The sequence below is a fragment of the Cornus florida genome, unplaced genomic scaffold (genome assembly GCF_030987335.1).
Source record: "Cornus florida cultivar Cherokee Brave unplaced genomic scaffold, ASM3098733v1 CherokeeBrave_3.0.0_Hap2_Chr11, whole genome shotgun sequence".
Taxonomy (NCBI): Eukaryota; Viridiplantae; Streptophyta; class Magnoliopsida; order Cornales; family Cornaceae; genus Cornus; species Cornus florida.
In genome coordinates this window covers 105,745,089-105,770,527 of record NW_026775581.1, presented here as the reverse complement: position 1 = coordinate 105,770,527, position 25,439 = coordinate 105,745,089, and the positions used below count along the sequence as shown (strand labels likewise).

The 25,439-nt window shown below is 32.2% G+C and overlaps 1 protein-coding gene and 1 long non-coding RNA gene across 2 annotated transcripts; one reads left to right on the top strand and one right to left on the bottom strand.

Moving 5' to 3' along the window:
- Positions 1 to 15,040: 15,040 nt before the first annotated feature.
- Positions 15,041 to 16,997, top strand: LOC132285237 (protein TIFY 10A-like). Its single transcript, XM_059787407.1, has 5 exons — positions 15,041 to 15,470; positions 15,846 to 16,005; positions 16,179 to 16,429; positions 16,549 to 16,606; positions 16,726 to 16,997. Exons 1-5 carry the CDS (start codon positions 15,311 to 15,313, stop codon positions 16,811 to 16,813), a joined length of 717 nt encoding a protein of 238 aa, XP_059643390.1. The 5' UTR covers positions 15,041 to 15,310; the 3' UTR covers positions 16,814 to 16,997.
- Positions 16,998 to 20,449: 3,452 nt separating this feature from the next.
- On the bottom strand, positions 20,450 to 22,390 carry LOC132286082 (uncharacterized). The gene is made up of 3 exons (XR_009472666.1): positions 22,213 to 22,390; positions 21,845 to 21,912; positions 20,450 to 21,359 (listed from the first exon to the last, which is right to left on the bottom strand). It is a non-coding gene; the product is annotated as an uncharacterized LOC132286082 (long non-coding RNA).
- Positions 22,391 to 25,439: the final 3,049 nt, after the last annotated feature.

Sequence of the window (25,439 nt, the reverse complement as noted above, 5' to 3'; positions counted from 1 at the left end):
TGATTTCCTGCACACTATCAAGCAATAACTACCAGTGAAGTTTAATAAATAAAAATTTATAAAAACTTCCCCTTAAGTATATACCCAAAATTTTAAAAACTATATATCATATCTATCTCTCCCCCTTAATATATTACTTTGGTCTCCCCCTTTTTGTAACAAATTGTCAAAGCATAGGAGATAAATAATAGAACAGATAATTCTAATCCAAAGAAGTCATTTAAAGCATATTCCAAGAATATCCAAAAATAATGACAATGTGATCAACAATCAAACAAAACATGATGTCATGATGCATGAACAAATAACATAAAAGTCAGTATCATTATCTATTCAACCACTCTGTCAGAAAATCATCTCCTTCTTAAGTCTTCACCACTCTCTTCCTCTTCTTCATCATCCCCATCCGCATCTGAATACTCATCCCTGTCCTCATCATCTTCCTCATCTTCAGCTCTCAGTGATGGATCCGGAGGTACAGGCCTGTAGACATCCTCTTCCGGAACTCCTGGCTACTGTCCTCTCGTCTGAGTCATCTATAGTTTGAGATCTCAGATCTCAACCATTATCTTATCAAACATAGCTGTTTAATGTTGTAGTATATGAGAATACATGACGTTGGTATCCACTCTTGTGAAATTTCCTTTTGGAGAAAATAGCTAAGTAATCTCTGGAGCTTATGACGACCCCTCATCAATAGTTTTCCGAGCCTTCCTAGCATTCTCCTTAACAGTTTTGGACTTATTCAAGGCACGAGGATCCAATTCAGTCATGATAGGCTTATTATAAGCCCTAGGAGGAATCTGAGCATTCTTCTTCTTTAAGATTTCCGTAATAATCATCAGAAAAGGTGAAAAATACATTCGGGAGTTTTTCTTATAATGAGTTATCATAAGCTGCACAATAGAGTATGCAAGTAGAATAGTCTCATTATTAACAAGAAAATAAAGAATTTGTGCTCGCTCAAGATTTATTTCATCTTTCTTTCCGAAGTAGCCCAGATTTGCCATAGCAAACAAATTAAAGAAAGTTGTTTCATTTATCAGAAATCGAGCTGGAATACTATCTTAATTCAAAGAAAAATTTGGAACACATATCTTTGGAATAATCCGGGAAAAATCAGGACCCATGACTGTCAAAGGCAGAGTCTGTCCAGTCAACTGACGACTGCCTGGAACGCCTATGATATGATACTCCGAGACATGGGTTGATTAGGCCCAAGCTCAAACCTGAGGGAATACTAAAAAATTAATACTTAATTGAACACATAATACAAAAAGATTTAAGAACAAATAATAAAAGTGAAAGAATTATTAATATAAAATCCTCAAACGTTAAAGATTAATATAATCCAAACTTCCCAAGAGCTCCAAGAGTACAACTCGGGAATCCATTTAGTGGACCCCTAAACAAAATCCCAACTGGAACTAAATAACTGAAAATAAAATCCAAACTAAAACATAAAGAGAAATCCTACGTATTCGAAGGAATTAGTGACTATCTTTGTTCAGTACGATTAAGCTCTAAGGTTGGAACTGTCGAACACTAAAAAATAAAAGTGGGTCAGGTCCACAAACAAGTTCTATTCTAACTACAATCCAAACAGAGACCCGATACGCAGATACATCCTAGATATCTCAGTAATATCTATCTAGTTCATACATATATATATCTACACTAAGGGACTCTCACTGGACTACAAAGGGGTCTCAACCTGAATAGAAGGCAACATGCAAAATGCACCAAATGTGAGCATGAGAACCTAGACCTAACAGGGTACACCTCAACCGTCATAGCCACCTATGCATCCCAATGCATATACGCTCCCTAACCAACGATCCTGAGACTCAAGCTCATATCGTGGTACCATAGTCATATATTTAAAGTCCGTCCAAAACCAGTGTATGTCATTCAATTGTTCATTGATCTGATATAAAATTACTAATCTTGTTAGTCACTCAACTTATTCAGTTGATCTGACTTAACCACAAATAACAATTAATCCAGGTAGCCACTCAACTTACTCAGTTGATCTGACTTAAATATAAGTAGGATTTAGTTTTTATAATCCATTCCCTTATTCCCAAAATAGGAAGGACTTAGCGTTTTGAACTAATCCATCCCTAGTACGCCACCGTCCCATACCGTTGCATACAATCCATAACATCCATGTAATTGACAGAACATACTATAATAGTTCAGTAATTAAAGTCCAACACATTAATCCATGTAATTGACAGAACAAAGTTTAATAGTTCAGCAATTAGAAACCAAAAACATTAATCCATGTAATTACAGAACAGAGTTTAATATTCGAGCAATTAGAATCTAGAGTTAGCATAGATCAATAGTATTCTCTAGTCACGTTGCACTAAAAGTTTACAAAGAGATAAACTAAGAGTGTGAGTGTGCAATGTGGTCAATTTTTAAATTTATAAAAGTCACTACTACCTCTAACTAAAAATATAGCTAGGGTGAGTAAGGATCGTCCCAAGGGATTGGTGGGTTGTGCTACTATGGAAACAAGATTAGGGTTAGTAGGTCGAGTGATTAAAATGTGGTTGGTTTGGTTGATTAAACTACAATTAAGACTAAACAAGCTTAATATAAAACAAGTAATTAAAGGATAGAGAAAACAAGAGTAAGAGGTCTTGGGACTTAGAGGTCACTACTAAGCATCACCTTTCTATACACTCAATTCATAATTAATGAGGGGGAAAACATATGTTGCAACAATAGTGAGTGTGTGTGGTTGTTTCAACAAGCATGGATGACTAATTAAGTATATACTGTCTAAACAACACAATGAATATCACAATATATCAAACTAAGCCATTAATCCTTCCTTTAAGCTCACAATCCAAACACATCACATGATTAGAGAAATATACCACTTGCATTCATAAGTATGGAACATCAAACAACAAACATAGATTGTCCTCCCATTTAACAACTAAGGTAACTACACTACATCTAAGCTAATGACATGAAAATTAAACTATTAAACTAAGGGAGAGACACAATTCATCAAGAAATGAGTATGAACCATCAAATAAACCACAAGAGCATTCTATTAAGCACTATATCTTGACAATCTCTAGATTTATAGCATTAACACACATAGACATGCATTAACAACACAAGAGCTAGAAATAAACACATGAACATCTATTCTAGCATACATAGACATATGGATAGAATGAAATGATCAATTGGAAGAATGAAACCACACAAATTATTGAATAAACAAGATCTATGTATATAAAAATGTCAAAACATGTATTACAATACAAATTCCCTCAAAAATACATAAATCAAGGTAAAGAAGGCATGCTTAGGGCTAACTCTAGCCCCAAGAGGATGTCTAGCCACTCATGGATGGTGTCCTCCAACCCTCAAGGGCTATCTCCATGGTAGAAATGCTCTTTTTCTTGAGGTAGATGGAAGACTTCCTAAGAATGTGTCTCTAGCATCCTCTTCTCTTTTCTTCCTCTCTAAGAATTATATCAAATGTTGTATCTCAAAAAACATCCTCTTTGAAAAACTGGCTCATAATCCTTATATAAGTAGTTCAAATGTCACACCCAATGGTCTAGGCTCGTACACAAGGGCTCCTCCAATGATTGCACCATGAGACAACTTTTAATGAGCTGTAAATTGATTTAATTCGCACTTGAGAGGGTTCGATCGATCGAACCTATTCTGAGATTGATCGAACTTGGCTAAGATGTATCAAACTTTGGCTGGATCCTCCCATGGCGATGCCTTTTTGGATAAAGACAAATCTGAGATATTTTTGAGATATTTTGGGAAAGAGACAAAAGTGGTAGGTGGGGTGGTACAACAGGATAAGATGGAATCTTTTCGACCGATCTGATAAATGTTGGATCGATCGAACATTGTGGGATCTTTCGATAAGGACAAAAGAGCTTGGATCCATCTTGGAGTGCAGAGATCGATCTATGTCAGATCGATCAAAGAAATTATGTGATCGATCGAACTTTGCTGAACTTCCACCACTTGCTTCATTTTGCTTCCACTTTGCTCTTTTCTTTCGTTCATCTCAAGATTGCTTCAATTATGCTCTTATTTGGTTGAATTAGCTTATTTTTGGGATAAGTGCCTGAAAATGAAAATAACATGAAATCAATTTAAAGTGGGAAAATAAGATAGATAAAAGTCCTAGAATACCTAAGCTTAACGGGTTTAAATGCGCACTTTTTAGCGCTCATCAATCAAGTCTGATAAATTAATGACCCTATTGAGCATCCAAACCAAGGTTTATAATCATGCTATAGTCCTTTAAATTGCTAAAATAAAATTAAGCAATTAAATCTCTTCTATCCGTTAACAGCATGCAAAGTTATTTACCTTCCTACTGTTCAATCCATTAGCATTAAATTATGCCATAAGGGGTTTTAATATTACATGAAACTAGTATTTAGAACCCCCCAGTAAAGTCCCAAAACAATTCAGAAAGAACAAATCGTCCAAACTATGCCTAGAAAAATTCCAGAATGTGGTAACATAAGAAAGCCTGCTCTCAAAACTTGAGAGCAGGCTCTGTCCAAGCATGGAGCTGGCTCCATGCACCTTGGAACCAGCTCTGGAGGGGTGGGAGCTGGCTCTCTAACCCCTAGAGCCGGCTCTTCACTTGAGGGAGCCGGCTCCCACTTCCATGAAGCTGGCTCTCTCCCTCTCTGAGAGCCCTGAACCGTTTCTTTCCTTTGGCCTCATCTCCGGCCACTTCCAACCCTTCTGTTCTTTATTAATACTGAACTTCAAAGTCTAAATTATATCCAGTATCACCCTAGTCATTTATTTAAAATAGTTTACATTAAAAACAACAATGGAAACAGTTACCGATTCATTATGCTTTAAGATCAGACAATCAAAACCAAATTTGCAAGAACTATACCAGATCAAATTAAACACATACAGGTGATTAATTTAACATATAATAAACATGCAAGATTCATTTAATGTCTAATTAAAATCCTAGAGATCATCTAGGCATGCACAGAACACAGGTCAATGGGAGAGAGAAAGAATAAAACTTGCCTATGAGATTTTCAATCAAAACCTCGTCGCCGTGTGACGTCCGTTCACTGTTATCTCCTATTGCTCTGGTTTAAATCCATAAGCAAAACCTTCCCTCCTCCTAGGTCCGTCATTTAATCCACAGCCGAAACCCCAACTGTAATCTCTCTGTTTTTTTCACAATACTCTGTTACGTCTCTCTGCCTCCACTGTGCCATGAATAAGGTTCTAAAGCCCTAGGCAGACTTATTACATATATTTATAGGCACAAATAAAACCTAGGTCCAATTGTAATTAGAAATGGAAAACCTAACTAAATCCTAGTCGGCCAATACGTGATTCCATAAAAGATTAAAACCTTAATTTAACATTAATAATTTAAAACACTAATTTAATCCAATAACCCAATTAACTTATTTAAATAAATACATAATATAATTAAACCATTTAAACAATTAAAACAAATAATTCAATTAAAGAAAATAAATAACACAATTAAATAACACAACAAGGAAAGCAATTAGGCAAATAAGCAAATAATCAACTGAAAATGCCAAAAATGCAATAAAACAATAATTAAAATGCCGAGACTATCCTTTTAAAATTAGAAGTATTACATAGGATCACTTCAATATCCTTCTCATCTACCATATAATCAACTCCAAACAAAGATATGATGAAGTAGGAGTCATATACCTCAGTTATATTTGCATAGAAATAGTTAACCATATCCGGACTGTAAAACATTTTGCCAAGCTTACTGAAGAAAAGCCAATCATGCGACTTGATGTAGCTCACTAGCTCGTGTCCAGCTGTGTCTTGAAGCTTCGGAAGATTGACATTCCTCTCGGACTTGATTGGACTAACCTGATAAACAGAGAGATCCACTTTTTAAGCATCTTCATTATAGAAGTGTGACTCGTCAAACTCAAACCTTTCGGTGCTAGAAACAGATGGATATCTCATTGGAGCAGCGCTTGAAACATTTGAACCAACTTGAGGTTCTTAGATGGCTCTGCTTGTTCGGGACCTTTTTGGAGGTCTTGGATTTGTAATTCCTTTCCCTTTTGTTCCCTTAGTCAGTTTAGGAGCCATGTTCTTTAGAAACTTTTTCAATTTGAAGCTTGAAACTCTTTCAAGAATTTTATCGAACACCTGGTGTGCAACCCCAAAGGTATTATAAAAAAAAGCTTGATTCAATCTTCAATCCTCTCAAAAATCAACAATAATTGCAAGATTGTATTCTCTAAACACAATGAAGCTTCAATCCCTTCAATCAACCCAAAAACTTAACCAATCCTTTAAGATTTTAATCCCAAACTCCATAACTTCCATTCAAACTCATTTTGAATTTCAATTCTTCACACAACTTCTTCAATTATTTTCTTCAATCTCAAATATATCATGTAATGATCAATTGTATATCATGAATGAATGACAAAAATATTACGTGATGTATATGAATATATAGTGAGTTGTGAAGTGATATGGAGTGAGGGAGAGCAAGAGAGTTAGAGGGATTTTGCAACAAATGAGGCAAATAGCAGGTTAAAAACCCAAAATCCCGAGCCCTTGAACTGGTTCAGCCCTCTTGAACTGGTTCAAAAAGGGCAGTGCACTTTGATGCGCAAAGCTTGAATCGATTCAGCCCTATTGAACCGGTTCAAGATGGACAGTCACTTTAGGCTTGGCCTATTGACTTGCTTGAACCGGTTCACTCCTATTGAACCGGTTCAAGACCCATAGTCTTGGATCCACAGTATATTTTCTAAAAAAAACTTTTTCAAAATATTTTCAGAAAATATTCTAACACATCGGTGATAAAAAAAAAAAAAAAAAATCACCAATCATTAAAATCATCTGGTCAACACATGATTCAAAACCCTTTCAGAGAATTTTAAAAATATCTCAGAGAACAAATATTTGACTCCACAGATTTTTCAAATAATTTCAAATCTCAGAAAGTAATCACAACATGAAATCAAACTTGCAAATTTTATTGAAAAATTTAGAAATTAATCTAGCAAGTTCATGTGTGTGTGTGAAATCCAATCTAATCCATCTTCAGTTGAATTTCAATAGATCATTGTTTAAACCTTATTGATCGAAAAGCATCAAGATAATATTATTTTGAGCAGTTTTTCTAAGCAAGACAGCTTTCACTCTAAAGAGTAATAAGCAATTCTCCAACTCAACTTATCTCCACTTTTAGCTTCAATTCACAGTTTAATGGGAGCTTTCGATAAAATCTCAATAGATAGCCTTTTCCTCAGCAAAGTATTCAGCAACTTTTAAGTTTTTTTTTCTTTTCAAGCTGAATATTTTTCAATTTTTTTTAGACAATAACCTTTATAGTTTTTGTGAACAATAAACCATAGTCAACAGATCAAAAGATTTTCAACCAAATTTGTCAGAGATGGACTAATGCACAAAAGTCTATTAACTTAAGAGATTCAAATCTAGAAATCTCCTAATCAATGCAAATCATCTTTCATTGTATAGATTACAGGCCAAGAATCTATTTTTATCCAAATTATCATGTGTCTCAATTTGCATTCAAAGATAAATCATAAATTCTTCAAAAGAATTTTCACATGTATATAAAGAATATTATGTTCAGAAACTCAAAACCCTAACCAAATCCTAACAAGTGATCTAATGGCAACAAAATTTTCTTTTAAGCACAAGCCATGATCACTGAATTTTGTAGGACTCAGCTTTATGGTAAAGTCCTTTTGGAATCTAGTTCCAAGGACTCAACAGGTACAAAATTGATCAAATCAGTCTTTTTGATCCAAACAGTCTTTATTCTTACTTCCTGAAATTCTCTCTCATTTTTTACGTCTTTCTTAGGCAAATTTACGTCTTTAGAAAACTTAGGTGATACAAAATTCTTTTTCTTTTTAGAAAACACCTTTTTCTTAGCTTGAATATTCTGAGAATGATTTTTCAAAAACTTTTTCTTTTTCCTTTGAAAACATGAGTAATACTTATGTCCAGTCTTTACCACAGAAAGTGCAATGCAACAGTTTAGGCATATAAGACATATCAGAATGTAACGAATCACACAAACAAGGTTTAGGTATATCGACAGGTTTAACAAAAATTATTTTACCTTGACCACTAGATGAGCCTCTAACAAATCCTAACCCAGTCTTATCATTTACATCTTTTCCCATGTTGATTATCTTATTCAAACTGTTTTGACTTATTGAACCATTTCTGTTTATCTTATTTAGCTTTCAATTCAATTTCAAGATAATCATTTTTTAAAGAAAGACATTCCTTTAATGAGTTATCAATACTTACCTTATCCTCAAGAATGATAATCTGTTTCTCAAGCTCAGTGATGACAGAATTGTTTTCAAAAACTTTCCTTTTGCCTTCATTAATTTGTTTCTTTAGATCTTCATTCTCTCCTTTTGCTTGGATAAGCTCCTCTGCTAGCTTATTGATTGCCTGTTTTACTTCCATGGTTTCTTTGACCATCTTTTTCAATCTTTCATCGTCCTTTTCAACCTCTTCCACCCGTTCATCATAAATTTCATTGTCTTCATTATCTGAAATGTCAGAGTCAGATAAAGTAATGACATGAGAACCTCTTTCAAGAAAAGCGACATAAGAAAAATCATTAATAATATCTTGAGGAGAATCATTATCAATAGAAGCAGAATTTTCAGTAATAGAAACTTTCATTGCGTTTCCTTTATTCCTATCTTTTTGTTCTTTCCTAGAATTAGGACAAACATTGGATACGTGACCTTTGCCACCACAATTCCACCGAGTGAATTCAGTTTCTTTTGATTCTTCTATTTTCTTTTTATTAAACCTAAACTTTTATGTCTTGTCAAAAGTTTGAGGATTAGCCATGTTGCTATTCATTATCCTCTGTTGTCGTTGCAAAATCTGACTAAATTGCCTTGACAAAAATGCAAGATCATCATTAAAGTTGTCGTCGATCTACAGAATTCTCAACCTGTGTAGATTTTAAAGTAAGATTTTTCTCCTTCTGATTTAAATCAAAGTTCTATATCTCAAAAGTTTTCAATGAACCTACCATCTCATCTACTTTACTGGAAGACAAATCCCAATGTTCAATGATGGTTTCAACTCTAATATGGAATCTTTTAGGTAAAGACCTTAAGATTTTCTCACAAATTTTTTTATCACTAACTTTTTTACCTAAGTGACGTAGTTCATAAATTATTTCAAGAAGACTAGAATAAATATCAGAAAAAGATTAATCTTCTTTCATCACGATGTTCCCAAATTTATGCGAAAGCATCTGAATTTTGGATAACTTCACTTTTGAAGTTCCTTCATGAGTAACTTACAAAATATCCCAAGCTTCTTTAGCTGTTTTACAATCAGAAATTCTAGCTTATTCAGATGGAATAACAGAATTAATAATTGAATATAAAGCTTTTCCATTAGCATCATTACGCTCAGTTTCAATAGTAGTAAAAACAAAAGTATCTTTTAACTTTTTGACTATTTTACCATCCACAGTTGTATCTACTGTAGGAGGTGTACAGCCAGATTCAACTATTGCCCAAGTTGCCCAAGTTTTACCACCAGAATTTTGCAAATAGGCTCTCATTTTTTATTTCCAAAAATTGCAATTATCTCCTTCAAATAAAGGATCACGTTAACTAGAACCACCTTCTTTCAACGCATAAGACATGATTTTGAAAACAAATTTTGAAAAACAAAACAAAACAAAACTTTCAACAAGGATCAACTCAATGTGTAGAGATTGACTTTGATACCAGATTGTGAGTTGTATGCAGCGAAAAATACTTAGAAAGTTTTGTTTATTTTGAAAACAGATTTTGTGTTTTTCTAACTTACTTTATTTTAGCAATTAATAAATCAATATCATGCAATCTAAAATAAAATGAAATAAAGTTAGAGATGACACTAGGATTTTAGCGAGAAAACCCCAGTTGATAAAATACATCAACTGTTTGCGTGGGAAAAATCTCATGAACTGTGCAGTCCAAAGTAAACCGATCCACTATGCTTGAAATAAAGTACACTGAACTTTGACTCTGGCTCACACCCTATCGTTCTACCAAACACCAACTGCTGACAATCCTCTAGCTTTGCGACTCCCCGTCCAACAACAACTTAATCTCAGGCTTATGCTTGATCTTTGTATAAGAGTAGCAGGTAGATCAGACAACACTCCTCGAATGTTCCAACCCTTTCAAAGTGTGATCGTTTTTACTTCTATTCAACTTCTGGATTTGATGTAGAAGTAGATCTGCTTTTGTCTGATCGATGTAGATACAACTGTATGATCATGATTAGGATTCGAACAATACAACTCTAAACTAAGTGTTTATGTGTATATGTTCTTGAAAGATAAACAGAAAATTCTCTAAGAATTTCTGAGACAATAATCTTTCTAAGGCTTTTTAAGAATAGCAAACTGGTAATGTAAAAGCCGCTATAAACCAATGTATATGACAAGGTTTATACAGAGTATAGAATTACCTAATCCCTCTGAAAATATGAAAAAATTCGTGCATAGGATTTGGTACAATCTTAGACCAACTGGGAAACAAATCAGGAAAGGAAATTGAAAGTTGTATTGTAAACAGGATACCTTAAACCAGTTCAGAAGGGCTGAACTGGTTCAAGATTGGCATAAACTTTTCGAAGCCAATCTTGACAGACTTGAATTCCTTTGTCCATTCAGCCAAAAATCATTCTACGGAAACTTCGGTAAACTATGGAAAGTGTAAAATGTGTCCTAACCTGTTTAGAATCCTTCCTAATACGTTGTTCTTACCTTTTGCTTCAAATGATCTTCAATTATGGTAAGTTTGAACAATTTCCCAATTCTATAGTCTTTGTCGAATTTGATAACTTGCACAACAAGTAATTTGAATTACAACTCGACTTGGACTTATTTTGTTTACGATAATTGCCAAAAATAAAATAATATCTCACACAACTAAATTTACTAAATCATATATTGTGTTTAGGAATACAGAATTGATTTTTTGTAATTATAATTATTTTAATGTTGGATTTGGGGAGTATTAAAGTGGTGGTTGACAGGGGTATAACGGTGTTGACAGGGATCCGAAAAGTAAGTCCTTGAGGTATCGCTTTCAATGATACGTATGTTATGGAGTCGATACACGTGCTCTAAGGAAAAGAAAAAAAAATAAAAAATAAATAATAATAATAATAATAATTTGGTGGCTTGGAATTATAATTATAAGAAATTTAGTTGACAATTTAAACTAAATTTTTTCTAATTCTAATTTTAAAGCACGAATTCAATGCTATGAAACATACCTTAAACTATTTTTTTTTTTCAATTTTAATTTCAAATGTTAATCTCATGCTCTCAAACGGCAATAAGAGAATAATAACTTATGTTTTGAAATAAATATAATATCATGTTATACTTTACAATTTACAAAAAAGATACTTTATGAAATCATGATCATGATAATGCAATGAAATAATTAAAGAGAATAATATCTTATGGTTTGGTATAAATATAATACCACAAATACCATGTTACAATTAAAGGGTGGAAAGATGCTTTTGAAAAACACTTTTACCATACTTGATAGGACATGCTTAATTATTTGTAAAACTTTGATTTGCACGCCCTTAAATATCACACACGTTTCATAATTTTGTCCGCTTTAATATAGCGTAAAAATCACTGAAACACTAAAGTGTAGGCTTCAAAAAGTTAGCACCTTCTTCCTATTCTATGATGTTCTATCTTGCCTAACCATCTTTATCCTTGTCTCTTATAAGTATTTTAATTTAAAAACAAATACTTTCTTTTTACTTACATTCTTTATGCACAAAAAATAAAAGGTTTTACCCATTTCATAAGTCAAGTGAATATTAGTACTTAATTGTGAAGTAATTCAACTAATCATTTAAATTCGGAAAGCTCGGTGCACTTATTTTTTTCCATTACACAATTCTGACTAATCATGACCGAGTAATTGACTAATTTTTTAATAAAAAAAATTAAAAACCAAATTTCTATACATTTTAAATTAAATTTTAATTTTAAATTAAATTTTAATTTTACTCACTTTTGTCAAATTATTTATTTATTCATAAACAAAATTAAAGAACAATAATATGTAGATTGATATCAATAAAATAAGCACAAAAAATAGAGTTAATATGAAAATCATTATTCAATGAGATATAAATTTAGAGAGAGTAAAAAACCATTTTTTTTTTTTTTTGTAAGAGACATGAATTTTTTTAAAGAGATTAGTATTTCACCCACTTTTATTTTTAATATTAATTATATTGACGTTATCCAAACAACTAATAAGAATTTATTTATTCGTTTTTTTTTTTTTTTTTCTCATGTAAACTTAACTAGGGTTAAGAATTTAAAAAACCTTATTGTAACTCTTAACAATTTTCACTCTCCATTTCTCAATTTATATGCCACGTGTTTTTTTAGGCTCAACTAATTTTGAATGGCACCACAATTTTTCGGAGAAAAATCTCAATCCACGTCCCTCGTGAGTTGTGTGAGTCGTGTGACCCTGTCTTTATACATTTTTATTACAATTGACCCCACGCAGGGAAATTACGAAACTGCACCTAGTGGTGTGGAACGAGTTTTTTTCACGTGTTAAAACTTGGTCGCCATCTTTCAAAAAATAAAAAAATAAAATAATAATAATAAAAAAAACTTGGTCGCCACTAACGAATAATATGGCAGCCGTTTGATTACTTGTTTGCTTGTTGCTGGCTATGATTGATCCCATGGGACCTACCACCTACTTGGTCCTGTCGGCACGAAATGTTAGAATAAAAGTCGTCTTCTTCAAATTGACCAATTTAACCCTGTGACCTGTTCTAATTTCTCTGCTAGCCCCATCATTTAGGAAGGACGATTTCTTTATTTTCTTTTTAGATTTTGCAAAATATATATATAAATAAATGTGCACAATCAAAACAAACAAATGAACACTATAGAAACACAGATGTTTTTTTATACAAAAGTAAAACGCATAATTTCTATTTGATAAAATTATATATATATATATATATATTAAAAAGTGATAGTTATAAATTGAGATATTTTTTATACTTTTTTTTTCTTTTAATTTTTAATGTCCAATATTCAGTGCAAAATAAAGTCACCATTCATTAAATTTTTAATCTGCTTTAAGCCACCCTTATTTTTTTTAGTAATTTTTAAACTGTGTTATCCAACCCGTTTGATAGAACAAACTCTTAATTTATTCAAAATTGAATGTTAAATTAAGAGTAACTAAAATGCATCTCAGCACAGATGACTCAGTACCCTAGTGGGTTAAAAATAAATATATATATATAAAATATCTCTGCTATTCTAAAAGTTGGATCAAATATCAATAAGGAATGCGTGAAAAGACCAAATCCATTCTATTTATATGAAAAATATTAGTACCAATTTTGGTTATTATTGTTAATTTTATTTTTCAATATTGATTCTGCATTTAATTGAAACTGCCAAAAAAGTACTTCAATGTCCACATCTTATTTTGTACGATAAAAAAGTGTGAAATGAATCAATTTTGATGAAATAGTGGGCACATTTGTGAATTTATCACCTCTTTAAATAATGGTAACAATAATTATAAATTAATAAACAAGCACACTAAATTAACTTCTGTTTTTTTACAAAATTTAAGACTATTTTCATCTACCTCCAATCTTCTTATCAATATCAATTCACAAGTGAGAAAACAAAACCATCATCATTTTACTTTCGTCTCAAATGAATTGAATTGATCAGGTAAAATTTTATTTTATTTTATCACACATTATGTCTATGGTATTCAAAATTTACAAACTACATAATGTTTTGTTTAGTAAGAAGGAAGGAAGGAAAAAAGAAAGATGGGTGGAGAAAAGATAGAAAGAAAAAAGCAAATTTCATTCCTTTGATAGAGAAGAGACAAAGAAAGAAGAGAAATGGGAATGGATGAGTCATCATTTCTCCTTTACAAATTTTCTTCCCTCCAAACATAGACGGAAGAAACGAAAAAAAGAAATACTGTGCTATAATTTATGTTTTTAAATTACACACTTTCCTTAAAATTAACATTTTCTCTTTTCTTCCCTCATACCAAACAAAAATAATATATTATTTTGTTATATTCTCTTATATCCAATCAAACAAAAAAAGAAAAGTGCCATAATTTACTTCCTATGATGTCTCGTTCATCTCTTATTCTCTCCCTTCTATTCAATTTTCTAAAATCCTACTAAACCAAGCATAAAGGTCCAAAGTAACTAAGTAACTCACTCACTCTTTGTTATTATAATAATAAATAAAAAAAGAAAATTTACTTTTTAGAGGAGTCGGTGGTAAAATAAGTGCCCCGTTTTTTTTTTTTTTTTTTTTCCTTTCTTACAAGACAATAAGGATTAGGAGTTAGATTAGTAGGTGTAAAGAGTCGAAGCCTGGCGCACTTCTAAAATCTATCAGAGGCACTAATCACTAGGCTATCGAGGGATTTACAAATAAGTACCTCGTTTGAAAATTCAATGTTCTATTTTTTGTAATATTATTAATTTAATTTTTTTATATTGAACTTATAAAATATAAACTATCACAACTTCAATAATAAATTTAATAATTTATTCATTGTTAATACAATAATAAATAAAAATTTATTTACTTAAAAAATTAAATTTAAAAAAGAAAACACTTATTTTGAAACAGGTCAGTAATGTCTTCAAATTAGAGTATGGTCTAAAGTGAAGGGGTATTTTTGTAAAATCATTATAAACGCGTGAAGAGCAACTTGGGAAAATTTGAAAGCTCGTGTTCCTCCCCCATTGAGCTATAATTCACCACCCTTCTGGAGGTCCACCAACCTATTACTACTATATTACTCATTATTGACTTTCTCTCTCCTCTCTCTCTTTTTTTTTTTTTCCCTTCTCTCTCCGCCTTTAGTCCACTCAATTTAAACGTGCTTGAAACTTCCCTGTACTTTTCTATGAAAAAGAAATACATACTAGTCCACTTCAAAATGTTCACACACATCCAAAGAACAAGTTGAGAAACCTGTGTCTCCCCATCTATATCATATAATACCATATATTTCTACTGTTATATCTATATCCTTAACCACCCCCATATCATATGCAAAGTATACAACAAGATACTATTCCCTTTCTTCCTCAACTATTAATTCCAACTTCAGTTCTAAGATCTCCAATTGATCAATTCTGTGAAGCATAGTGGAACTTAATTTTACAAGTTATGTCTAGTTCACAAGATTTTTCGCTTAGCCGGAGGTCCGGTAGGACGCCGGAGATATCCAATTTTGCTCAGACTTGCAACCTCTTGAGTCAGTTCATGAAGGAGAGAGGAGGTTTCAGAGATATAAGCATGGAAATTGCCGGGAAACTAGAACCCAAAGGTACAATTTTATTTTTTCTCTCTTTAGAGAAAAAAAGAAAAAGAAAAAAAAAAGACTTTATTCAGTTATAATTATTATGTAGAATTTTTTTTTTTTCTTTTTGCTTTATGATTATGCTTTTCAGATCATGTTTTCTTTGATTGCTAAAAACCTTACCCCCACAAATATATATATATATATATATATTGCTAGATCTTTTCATAGAATTCTGGTTTTTGTGTGTGTGTGGTGGTGGTGGTGCAGTGCAATGGTACTTTGTTGACAGTTGTATGGTTTTTGAAGGATACAATTAATTATATACTCAAAAGAGATCTAATGTTTTATGGATTTTACATGGAAACTAAAAGGTTTCAATTATTGTTTGGTACTTTTCAGGGATTGCAGAAATGTCTGGCTTGAGGACAACAATGAACTTGTTACCAAACATGGAGAAATCGGGTGAGATATGGACACAACACGTGAAGTCCATGGACTTCTTTCCTCAGTATGCCGAGGCAGCTTCCTCCAATACCATAAAAGATGCCTCCAGCTCCAGGTTTGTTGTTTTCTTCATCTCTATTATTGTGTTTATTTTCCTTTTTATTATATATATATATATATATATATATATATATATATAATATTGTATTACTATATCTCTATAGCCCAATATATAGCATATGCAAATTCTCTTGTAGTAACAAGCTTTTTTTGTTTTTGTGTTATCAGCAAATCTGCAGAGATGGAGGGTAAAACTGCCCAAATGACTATATTTTATGGGGGACAAGTGTTAGTGTTTGATGATTTTCCATCTGAAAAGGCAAAGGAGGTGATGTTATTAGCTAGCAATGGAAGCTCTGCTAATTCTACACCCTTTGTTTCAACCTCTTCTGTTGCTTCTGGTTCAAATGCTTTTCCTAATTCCGGATCTAACCCTGCCCAACAATGCCTCAAACCACAACCTCAACCTATTACTTCAGGTAATTAATTCACTATTATTTAGTAATTTATAAAACAGTTTTAAGAAATAAAACAAAATTTTAAAGATTGAGAACTTGATTTAGTTACTAATTATTTGTGGGGATTTTTGTGTTTTCAGATCTGCCAATTGCAAGAAGAGCATCACTACACCGGTTCTTCGAGAAAAGAAAAGATAGGTAGGTAATTTGTAAGCAACATTAAAAAAAAAAAAAATACACTGAGAATTTCGGGATTAGTCTTGTCCAAACGGATCTTCAAATAATCTGATTGTTTTTTTTTTTTTTTTTTTTTTCAGGGCAACTGCCAGAGCACCATATCCATTGCACAACCCGGCGACAACTGCATCTCCCAAACAAGAGGAACAGCTTGAGCTCAGACTATAGTCATATTATTATTTTATTTTTAGGATCAACTCACTATTTTCCTAAATTGTTACCCTATTTTTGGTTCTTGTTAGTCCACCAGATTAAAATGTCTAACTGTTCCTCTACAGATATTGTTACATTTTCTATATCAGTTTTGTAAATTATGGCTGTCAAGTCAGTAAATTCTGAAGGCTTTTTGCTAGTTCTGTGCACTACTTGATCTTGCTATATATATATATATATTTGCGTGAATGTACTGCAAAACTCCAAATATCCATCAGACTAATAATAATAATTAAAAATAAATAAAATAAAATAAAAGATCAAAGCATGCATATACTGCAAAACTCCATTTTGTGTTCAGATGGGTCACAACTTCGGTGATTAAGGGTTATCTAAAAAATTTTGAAAATAAATAATGGTACCCATCTACCCATTTTATTATATGGTATGATATTATTCATAACTTTGTTCCAAATATTTACAATTTTTTTTAGTTTTATGGAAAAGACGTCATATCTTTTAGCTATAAAACCATCACATAAAAGCACTTTACATTATAATTATGTAAAACAATCACATAAAAGCACTTTACATTATAATTATGCAACACGGTGTATCCTACCTAGATCGTCACAAAGAATCTATCAGAAAAAAAATACTAAAAGATTAAGTTTGGTTACATGAAATGACATGATGTGTTGGAATTAGAATTAAAAAAAAAAAAATATTAATTTAAACATTAACTTCTCTCCTATTTTAATTTTAAGGCACAAATTTCATGGAACTGATAAAATCGTTTTTATTTTAAATTGATATGTATGCAGAAAAAAACAAAGATATATTATCTTTTTAAAAATTGTTTAATAAAGATTTAATGAGAGCTGGAACTTGACTTGTTCATGAGAAATAAAATTGACCAGTTGACTTGTTCATTAAACTGACCGACGATGAATGAAGACCATTCACATATTGGGTTGACTCTTGGACGTTAATTCCAACTACCACAGTATTTGTGTTAGTGTTGAAACCTATCCTTATTGCGTTGAAATCCCTCTCTTATTGTTTATTTTTATTTTATTTTTTAAAATCCGCTCTTTTATACTATAATATTTTTCGTAAGCAAATATAAATTGGACATTCATATGTATAATGTATGATTCGCAATATTAATTACGATCGTAATATAATAAATTCAAATAAAATTAATATTAAACGATATGGCAGCCAACCGTGATATAATGTGAATACAATTTTAAAGTAATAGCCAAACAAATGAAAAACATGTGTAAGAGAGATTATAACAAGAAAGCATTGGAAAAAATGGTTACGATTGATGTTGAACACATGCCTAACATATAAAATAAACAACAAAAATCCAAATCAAAGGCTGCGTATTCTAGTTGTGTAAATTTGCACCATTTAAAAATAATATAAAAATAAAAACTGCACCATTTGGTCAAACTCACTTGGAACCGGAAATGAACATAATGTTGATGAAATTTTTTGTGAAGGAAATATAATAATATTATATGCTAAGTTCTGATATCACTTCACACTTGCGTAATTTAGAAGGGATGAATTGGTCTATTTATTCTTTCAATTGACTTTTAACTTTAGTTATTAGTATTAAATTGATAGTCCAGTTGCAAATATGCAATAAAAGTAATAGAGTAAATAGAAAATCAGATTTTTTACTTTTGTCAAAATTCTGTAGTCGAAGGTTAACTTCAGACTTGTTCTTACTTATAAACTCGAATGCATATAGACTTGGACGTTGCAGAGTCAGATTCACTTTCACAATATTGTAAACAAACGGTTGAAAAATGAACACAATTGCTCCACGGACCATTTGCTCTCTCCTTGGTGATAAAAAATTCCTTTGAAGTAAAATCTGAATTGAATGAATTTGATGATAAAATTTTGGTTGATGTGTTGAATCAATGAAGCACAATCAAAAAGTTGTATTGTGTATTCTATCTCATTTAGGTGAACCATAAACTCTTTTATATAGGCTTTAGAAATATTTATTCTTAGTTCTTGAATGATTATACCATTAGGCAATGGATGTGTTTTTGTTGGGTTCTCATCTAATACAGACTTGAATTGTGTTAAAAATACGTTAAAATTGATTCTAAATACATTTTATCAGTATAAATCAAAATTCCACGACCTTTTTGTACCAATTTTAACACAAATAAACATTCTACCATTTCAACTCCATTTTTTAAAGAATTCAAAGACTACACATAAGACTTTTCAAACTTCGTCAAATACTTGAACAAGCTTGAAATTGGGCATTGTTGAAAATTTTGTTTAGTCTACTTTATGAATATATAAAGACGATCTCATAACTCCAATTATGAAATGAGATATAACCAAAAAAAAAAAAAAAATGTTAAGAGAAATAGTTGAGAATTTGATAGAATATAATACCCTAGTGGTTACATTTCAAAGGCTATACAAATTATGTTCCAAGATTTTCAATATATATTTTTCTATTGAAAGCAATAAAAATTTTTTTTTCAAATTATCCAAATCAACCCGAGTCAATATACAAATCATGTTTGAAACTATAGTAAAAAATGATCAAACTATTCAAGTCTTTATCAACCTATTTCGTAAGTTTTCTACCATTAAACTTATCTTTTCTTAACGTGGTTGAAGCTCAAGAAGCATATTGTTGAGATACTTTGATGCATCTTTCATCTCCTTACTTTATTTCTCATTTTGAGCTTTATTTTCACGAGTATAGTGATCATTGAGGATCCACCAACAAGGATGTACAGTACATTTTGTTCACATACCCTAAAACAAAATTTGCCAACATACAAATATTATCCTAATAGAACAGTATTTTGTTAAAAGCGTAAACTAGTTTTACCTTTTTACTTTCGTTAAACTTCAAATCAATGAAATAAGCTTGGTTTCAACTATGAACTTGATTATGGAATGAGACGAGCTTGCTAGGGTCAGTTTGATTGATCCATTACAATTTGAAAACAATCATGGTGATTTTTTGTTATACCATTGAGGGTTGGAGTTCTATAATGGACATTTTGTGTGTGTTTATTTAACCCCAAAAAGCATAATAATTTTCCTTTTGTTAAAAAATGGGTAAATTACCCTACTCCATAATAAAATGCTTAAATAACAAAAATCTTCCCTTTAATTTGAAAAATAGCGCTAACTTCTTTCATAGTTATGGTCAAGAGTAACACTAACCACCTTTTCAACTTTCGCAAAAATAAAAAAAAAATAAAAAAAAACCACAACTAAATCTCTTTTGTCATAAATCCGTCAATATTATTTACTGGTGTCATGTCTGAAAGAAAATTTAAAAATTCAAAAATGTCATTGGAATGTTTGAAAAGACATTTATATCCATATCTTGTAATGGTAAAAACTCAACTAGTATAATTCCAATTTCACATATTCATAAATTGATAAAACTAAAATGAAAGGTCAGTGTTATTTTTAAAAATATAGAGAATGTTTATGTTATTTAAGTAATCTAAAAGGGTAGATCAGTATAATTTACCCTAAAAAAAAATTTGTACTCCTTTATTGATAAAGGGAGTAATAAAATTTTGTGAAGATAAAAAAAATATTTGCACACCACAACATATATGCTCAGGTCCTAGTTTGTTTTTTTTTCTTTTTTTGGTCCTGACAAGAAGGAGCCAGGCTAGTACAGGAACATCAAAAAACAAACAACAACATAACAACATTACAAAAGAACCACAAACACAAGAAATCAGACTACTTTAAAGAAACCTATTCATAAGCTAAGACATGACTACCGTCATGAGAACCAAAGCTTAAGCAATTTCTTGAGGAGGAGATCGTCCAGCACCCACCAAAATGACAATTTTCATTGCAAACGATTGGGAGGAATCATAAGTGAAAGAATCCGTCAAGTACGCCCCCATGCCGCCTGAGGAAGCTGAATTAACACCAGCCAAACTACTAGGAGGACTGAACGAAGCCATCTGACTCATAGCACCACCTGTCATCCCCTTACGCCTTTTATCCCCTTTCGACTGAGCCACTGAAGAGCCACCAGAGATTATTTGACGACGTTTGTAACCCTTCTTAGGCGGTGAAGAACCCTAACTATTAAAAGTGGAAGACGAATCGGATGGTGACCCTTTGCCAGTTGTGGACTTCGCCTTGCCTTTCTACCGCCCCTTTACCATCTGGTCCCAGTGCTCTAAAGGTAAAATCCAGCCCTTAATAGGAAATGTAAACAGAGCATAGTTGACACACCCCAGCCCAATTTACACTATTTAATAAATTGAACAACTTGGAATGCATCAAACCATCTGCATTAACTTCACTCAACATAACGTCATCCTACATCAGAGTACCTGTTTAATAGTTTACAATTTAAAAACAAATTATAGGCCCGTTATGCAATTTCTGACAAACTAAATTGTTAATGACAAGTTACACTATTAAATTCTACTACAATATTTACATCTTAAACAAAAGACGTTCCATTGTTCTTTTCTCCATTCACACACAAGATTCTAGACTTGGCAGTAGCAACCCAACCTGATACCTGAAAAAAATATAATTATGGAATGAATGAGCTTCAAGCCCAGTGAATGCAACATTACCACATCAGAGTAATATAAAAACATATTATCTGATAACTTCAATTAAACTTCACTAACATATTACAGGCATTAAAATATAGTACTCTTCTTCTAGGCCAGAGCATGGACCTTATATAATATAGTACTCTCCTTCTTGGCCAGTGTATGAACCTTATTTAATGTAGTACTCTCCTTCCAGGCCAGAGTATGAACCTTATTTAATGTAGTACTTTCCTTCTAGGTTAGAGTATGAATCTTATTTAATATATTACTCTCCTTCCAGGCCAGAGTATGGACCTTATTTAATATATTACTCCCCTTTTAGGCCAGAGTATGGACCTTATATAATATAATCAAGTTATATATATATGCATCTTCAATTCAAATAAACAGCTTCAATACTTCAATTAAACATATCCAAGTATAAACTTCCAGTGAGTATACTCACCTTGGCTACTTTTCAAATTATTTAATTGTCCTTCCGTATGGTTGTACCTCCCGTCTCCTTCTCTTTGCCTATACAACATTATAATCAAGTTATATTTATTTTCTAAAATGAAACAACCCATAACCATCATGCTTATACTAAATCTCAAGTCTGATACAAAATTATAGGTAAAATCCCAATCATACATGTATAGATTCAATTCGAACTAAATAATTCGAATGGAATTATAATTGTATTCATTCATACCAGGCAATTAAATTAAATTAGTAAGAATGGAAAAATGAAATCTATGCTAAAAACAATTAATTGAATTGAAATCTAAATAAAGAATTCTTACAAAAGAATTTAAAAAATACGAACTTCCTTACTAGCACAGTCGCTCCACTAGATTCCTATTTAACTTCGCTTTGCTTTTCTTTTCTTAATCTTTGTCTTTTGATTGCCCTCTGTTTTTCCCTTCCTTTCTTGTTCAAACTTCAGTAGTTAAATCATGTGAGGCTATCCGAATTTTAGGAGCTTCTAAAGGAAACTTTTGGAAAAATTCTATTTTCGACACATATACCTATCCATATAGATATAGATGTAGTTGTATGTGTTGTGCTGTCAGCTTATAAACCCACGTGCTGGCAGCCCATTTCTTTCTTTTCTTTCTATCCATGAACACAATTAAATTACTTGCTTGAAGCGGTCAAATAAGCTTTTTATATGACATTTTGTTTATGTGTCGATTTATATACATACGTGTAGTGTGCATATGCTTTGTGCTGGCAACAACAATTCCTGCTAATATTAGATTAATATATATGGTAAAATTGGTCAGTAAGACTTCTAAAGAAGCTTCTCAATTGAACCCATATAAAAATTGTTTTACTAGTACATAACCAACACATACACTTACCCACACACCTCACCCGGCCACCTATGCACCTTTGTCCCATCTCCTCATTATATGACTTTGTAATCTAAATTCTTTTCCATAAGAATAGGTATGACATTTGGGTTAGTGGTGCTGGGAACTTTGTTATATATATAAATATATTTATTTTACTAATTATAACATATATATATGACACCACCACAAATAAACTTCATGATAACTACCACGGTAACAAGTTAATTAACTTTAATTGACTACCACACTCATGAATAATATCTCAAATATGTGCAAACAAATCTAAGTGCCATATAAAATATTCACATATAATCCATGTTTAATGAAAAATTAAATCATGCTAATGAAATTAATTTTTGTATTGGGGTCTTACAATTTTTCCCCCTTTTTATTAATTTCGTCCTCGAAATTAAAATGCATGAAACATACCGAACAAGTGCGGATATTGCATTCTCATAGTTTCCTCGCTTTCCCAAGTTGCTTATTCAACTGTGTAACTTCTTCACAATACTTTTACCAGTGATATAGTTTTATTTCGTAGCATTTGGCGATCCAAAATCTGTACCGGTTCCTCTACATAAGTCAAATCTTCCTTCAACTCTATAGGTTCTGCAACTAAAACGTGAGATATGTCTGATATATACTTCCGAAGCATAGACACATGGAAAACATCATGCAATTTGGATAATTCTTCCAGTAATTCTAACCGATACGCCACCGCTCCTATTCGTTCCAGAATTTTGTAAGGTCCAATGTACCTGGGACTTAATTTACCCTTCTTTCCAAACCTCATAATACCTTTCCAAGGAGAAATACGAAGGAAGACAAAATCACCAACTTCAAATTCCAAATCCCTTCTTTTTCGCACATCCACATAACTTTTCTGTCTATCCTGTGCTACCTTCATACGCTGCTGAATTATCCTCACTTTTTTCTGTTGTAAGTTCAACCAATTTTGGACCCAATAATTTTCTTTCACCCACTTCACCCCAACACACTGGAGTTCTACATTTCCTCCCATACAATGCTTCATATGGTGCCATCCCAATAGTAAACTGATAACTATTATTATAAGCAAATTCAATCAACGGTAAATAATCATCCCAACTACTTTTGAAATTCAGCACACAAACTCTCAACATATCTTCCAAAATCTGAATAGTTCGTTCTGACTGCCCATCAGTCTGCAGGTGAAAAACTGTACTGAACTTTAAAGAAGTTTTCATGGCTTTTTACAAACTACACCAAAATCTAATAGTGAACTTCGGATCCCTATCACAGCAATAGAAACTGGAGCCCCATGTAAACATATGATCTTATCAACATACAAACGAGCATACTCATTTATAGAATAAGTAGCTTTTAGTGCCATAAAATGAGCTGATTTCGTCAATCTATCAACAATCACCCAAATGGAGTCATGTCCCCTTTTTTATCTTGGAAGTCCCGTCATAAAATCCATTGTCACATGCTCCCACTTTCACTGAGGAATTGGAAATGGCTGCAATAACGCTGTTGGTTTCTAATGTTCAGCTTTCACTTGTTGACATACTAAACACTTTGCTACAAATTCTGCAATTTTACGCTTCATATTGTTCCACCAGTAATATTCCTTCAAATCCCTGTATATTTTAGTACTCCCCGGATGCATTGCATATATAGAACTGTGGGCTTCATCTAAAATATCTTTCTTCAAAGAAATATCATTTGGAACACAAATTCGACTATTAAAATACAAAGTCCCACCATCCCTAACTGTAAATTGAGTTTGCATACCTTCTTGAGCTTCTCTTCGTTTCTTATCCAGGAATATATCATGAATTTGCAACTCTTTAATTCGATCCAGCAACAAAGGTCTCACCGTAACATGTGTAAAGAATGCTCCGTTATTAGTAACTGTCAATTTGACTTCCATCAGTCTCAATTCCATAATATTTGCCACACGTGCACACTGTACACAAGATAGTCTCCCTGAAGACTTCCTACTCAAGGCATCTGCTACTACATTAGCTTTTCCAGGATGATGGTGAATATTACAATCATAATCCTTGATTAACTCCATCCAACGCCGTTGTCTCAAATTTAAGTCCTTTTGTGTAAACAAATACTTCAAACTCTGATGATCAGTGAATATTTCACAAATCTCACCATACAGATAATGCCTCCACAATTTCAAAGCAAAAACAATAATAGCTAACTCCAAGTCATGTGTGGGATAATTCAATTCATGATTCTTCAATTGTCTAGAGGCATAAGCAATTGCCTTGCCATTTTGCATCAAAACACATCCCAGACCCTGATGTGAAGTATCAATATAAATCACAAAACCTTCGCCACCACATGAAATAGTTAACACTGGGGCTGACGTTAACTTTTTCTTCAATTCTTCAAAACTTCTTTGGCATTCCTCACCCCACACAAACTTTACTTCCTTCCGGGTCAATTTTGTTAATGGAAAGGCAATACTAGAAAACCCTTGGATGAACTTCCTGAAATAACCTGCTAATCCCAAAAAACTTCTGACTTCTGTTACATTAGTAAGCCTTTCCCATTTCACCACTGCTTCCACATTTGATGGGTCAACATAAATACCATCCCCAGATACCCCATGCCCCAAAAATACAACTTTATCAAGCCAAAACTCACATTTGCTGAATTTAGCAAAAAGTTGTTTCTTTTGTAAAATCTATAGCACAATTCTTA

What these genes read in the sequence shown, in the direction of transcription:
- LOC132285237 (XM_059787407.1), top strand. Translation starts at nt 15,311, where the DNA reads ATGTCTAGTTCACAAGATTTTTCGCTTAGCCGGAGGTCCGGTAGGACG. An exon ending in CGGGAAACTAGAACCCAAAG is followed by an intron (nt 15,471 to 15,845) that starts GTACAATTTTAT and finishes GGTACTTTTCAG; the next exon opens with GGATTGCAGAAATGTCTGGC. An exon ending in TTCGAGAAAAGAAAAGATAG is followed by an intron (nt 16,607 to 16,725) that starts GTAGGTAATTTG and finishes TTTTTTTTTCAG; the next exon opens with GGCAACTGCCAGAGCACCAT.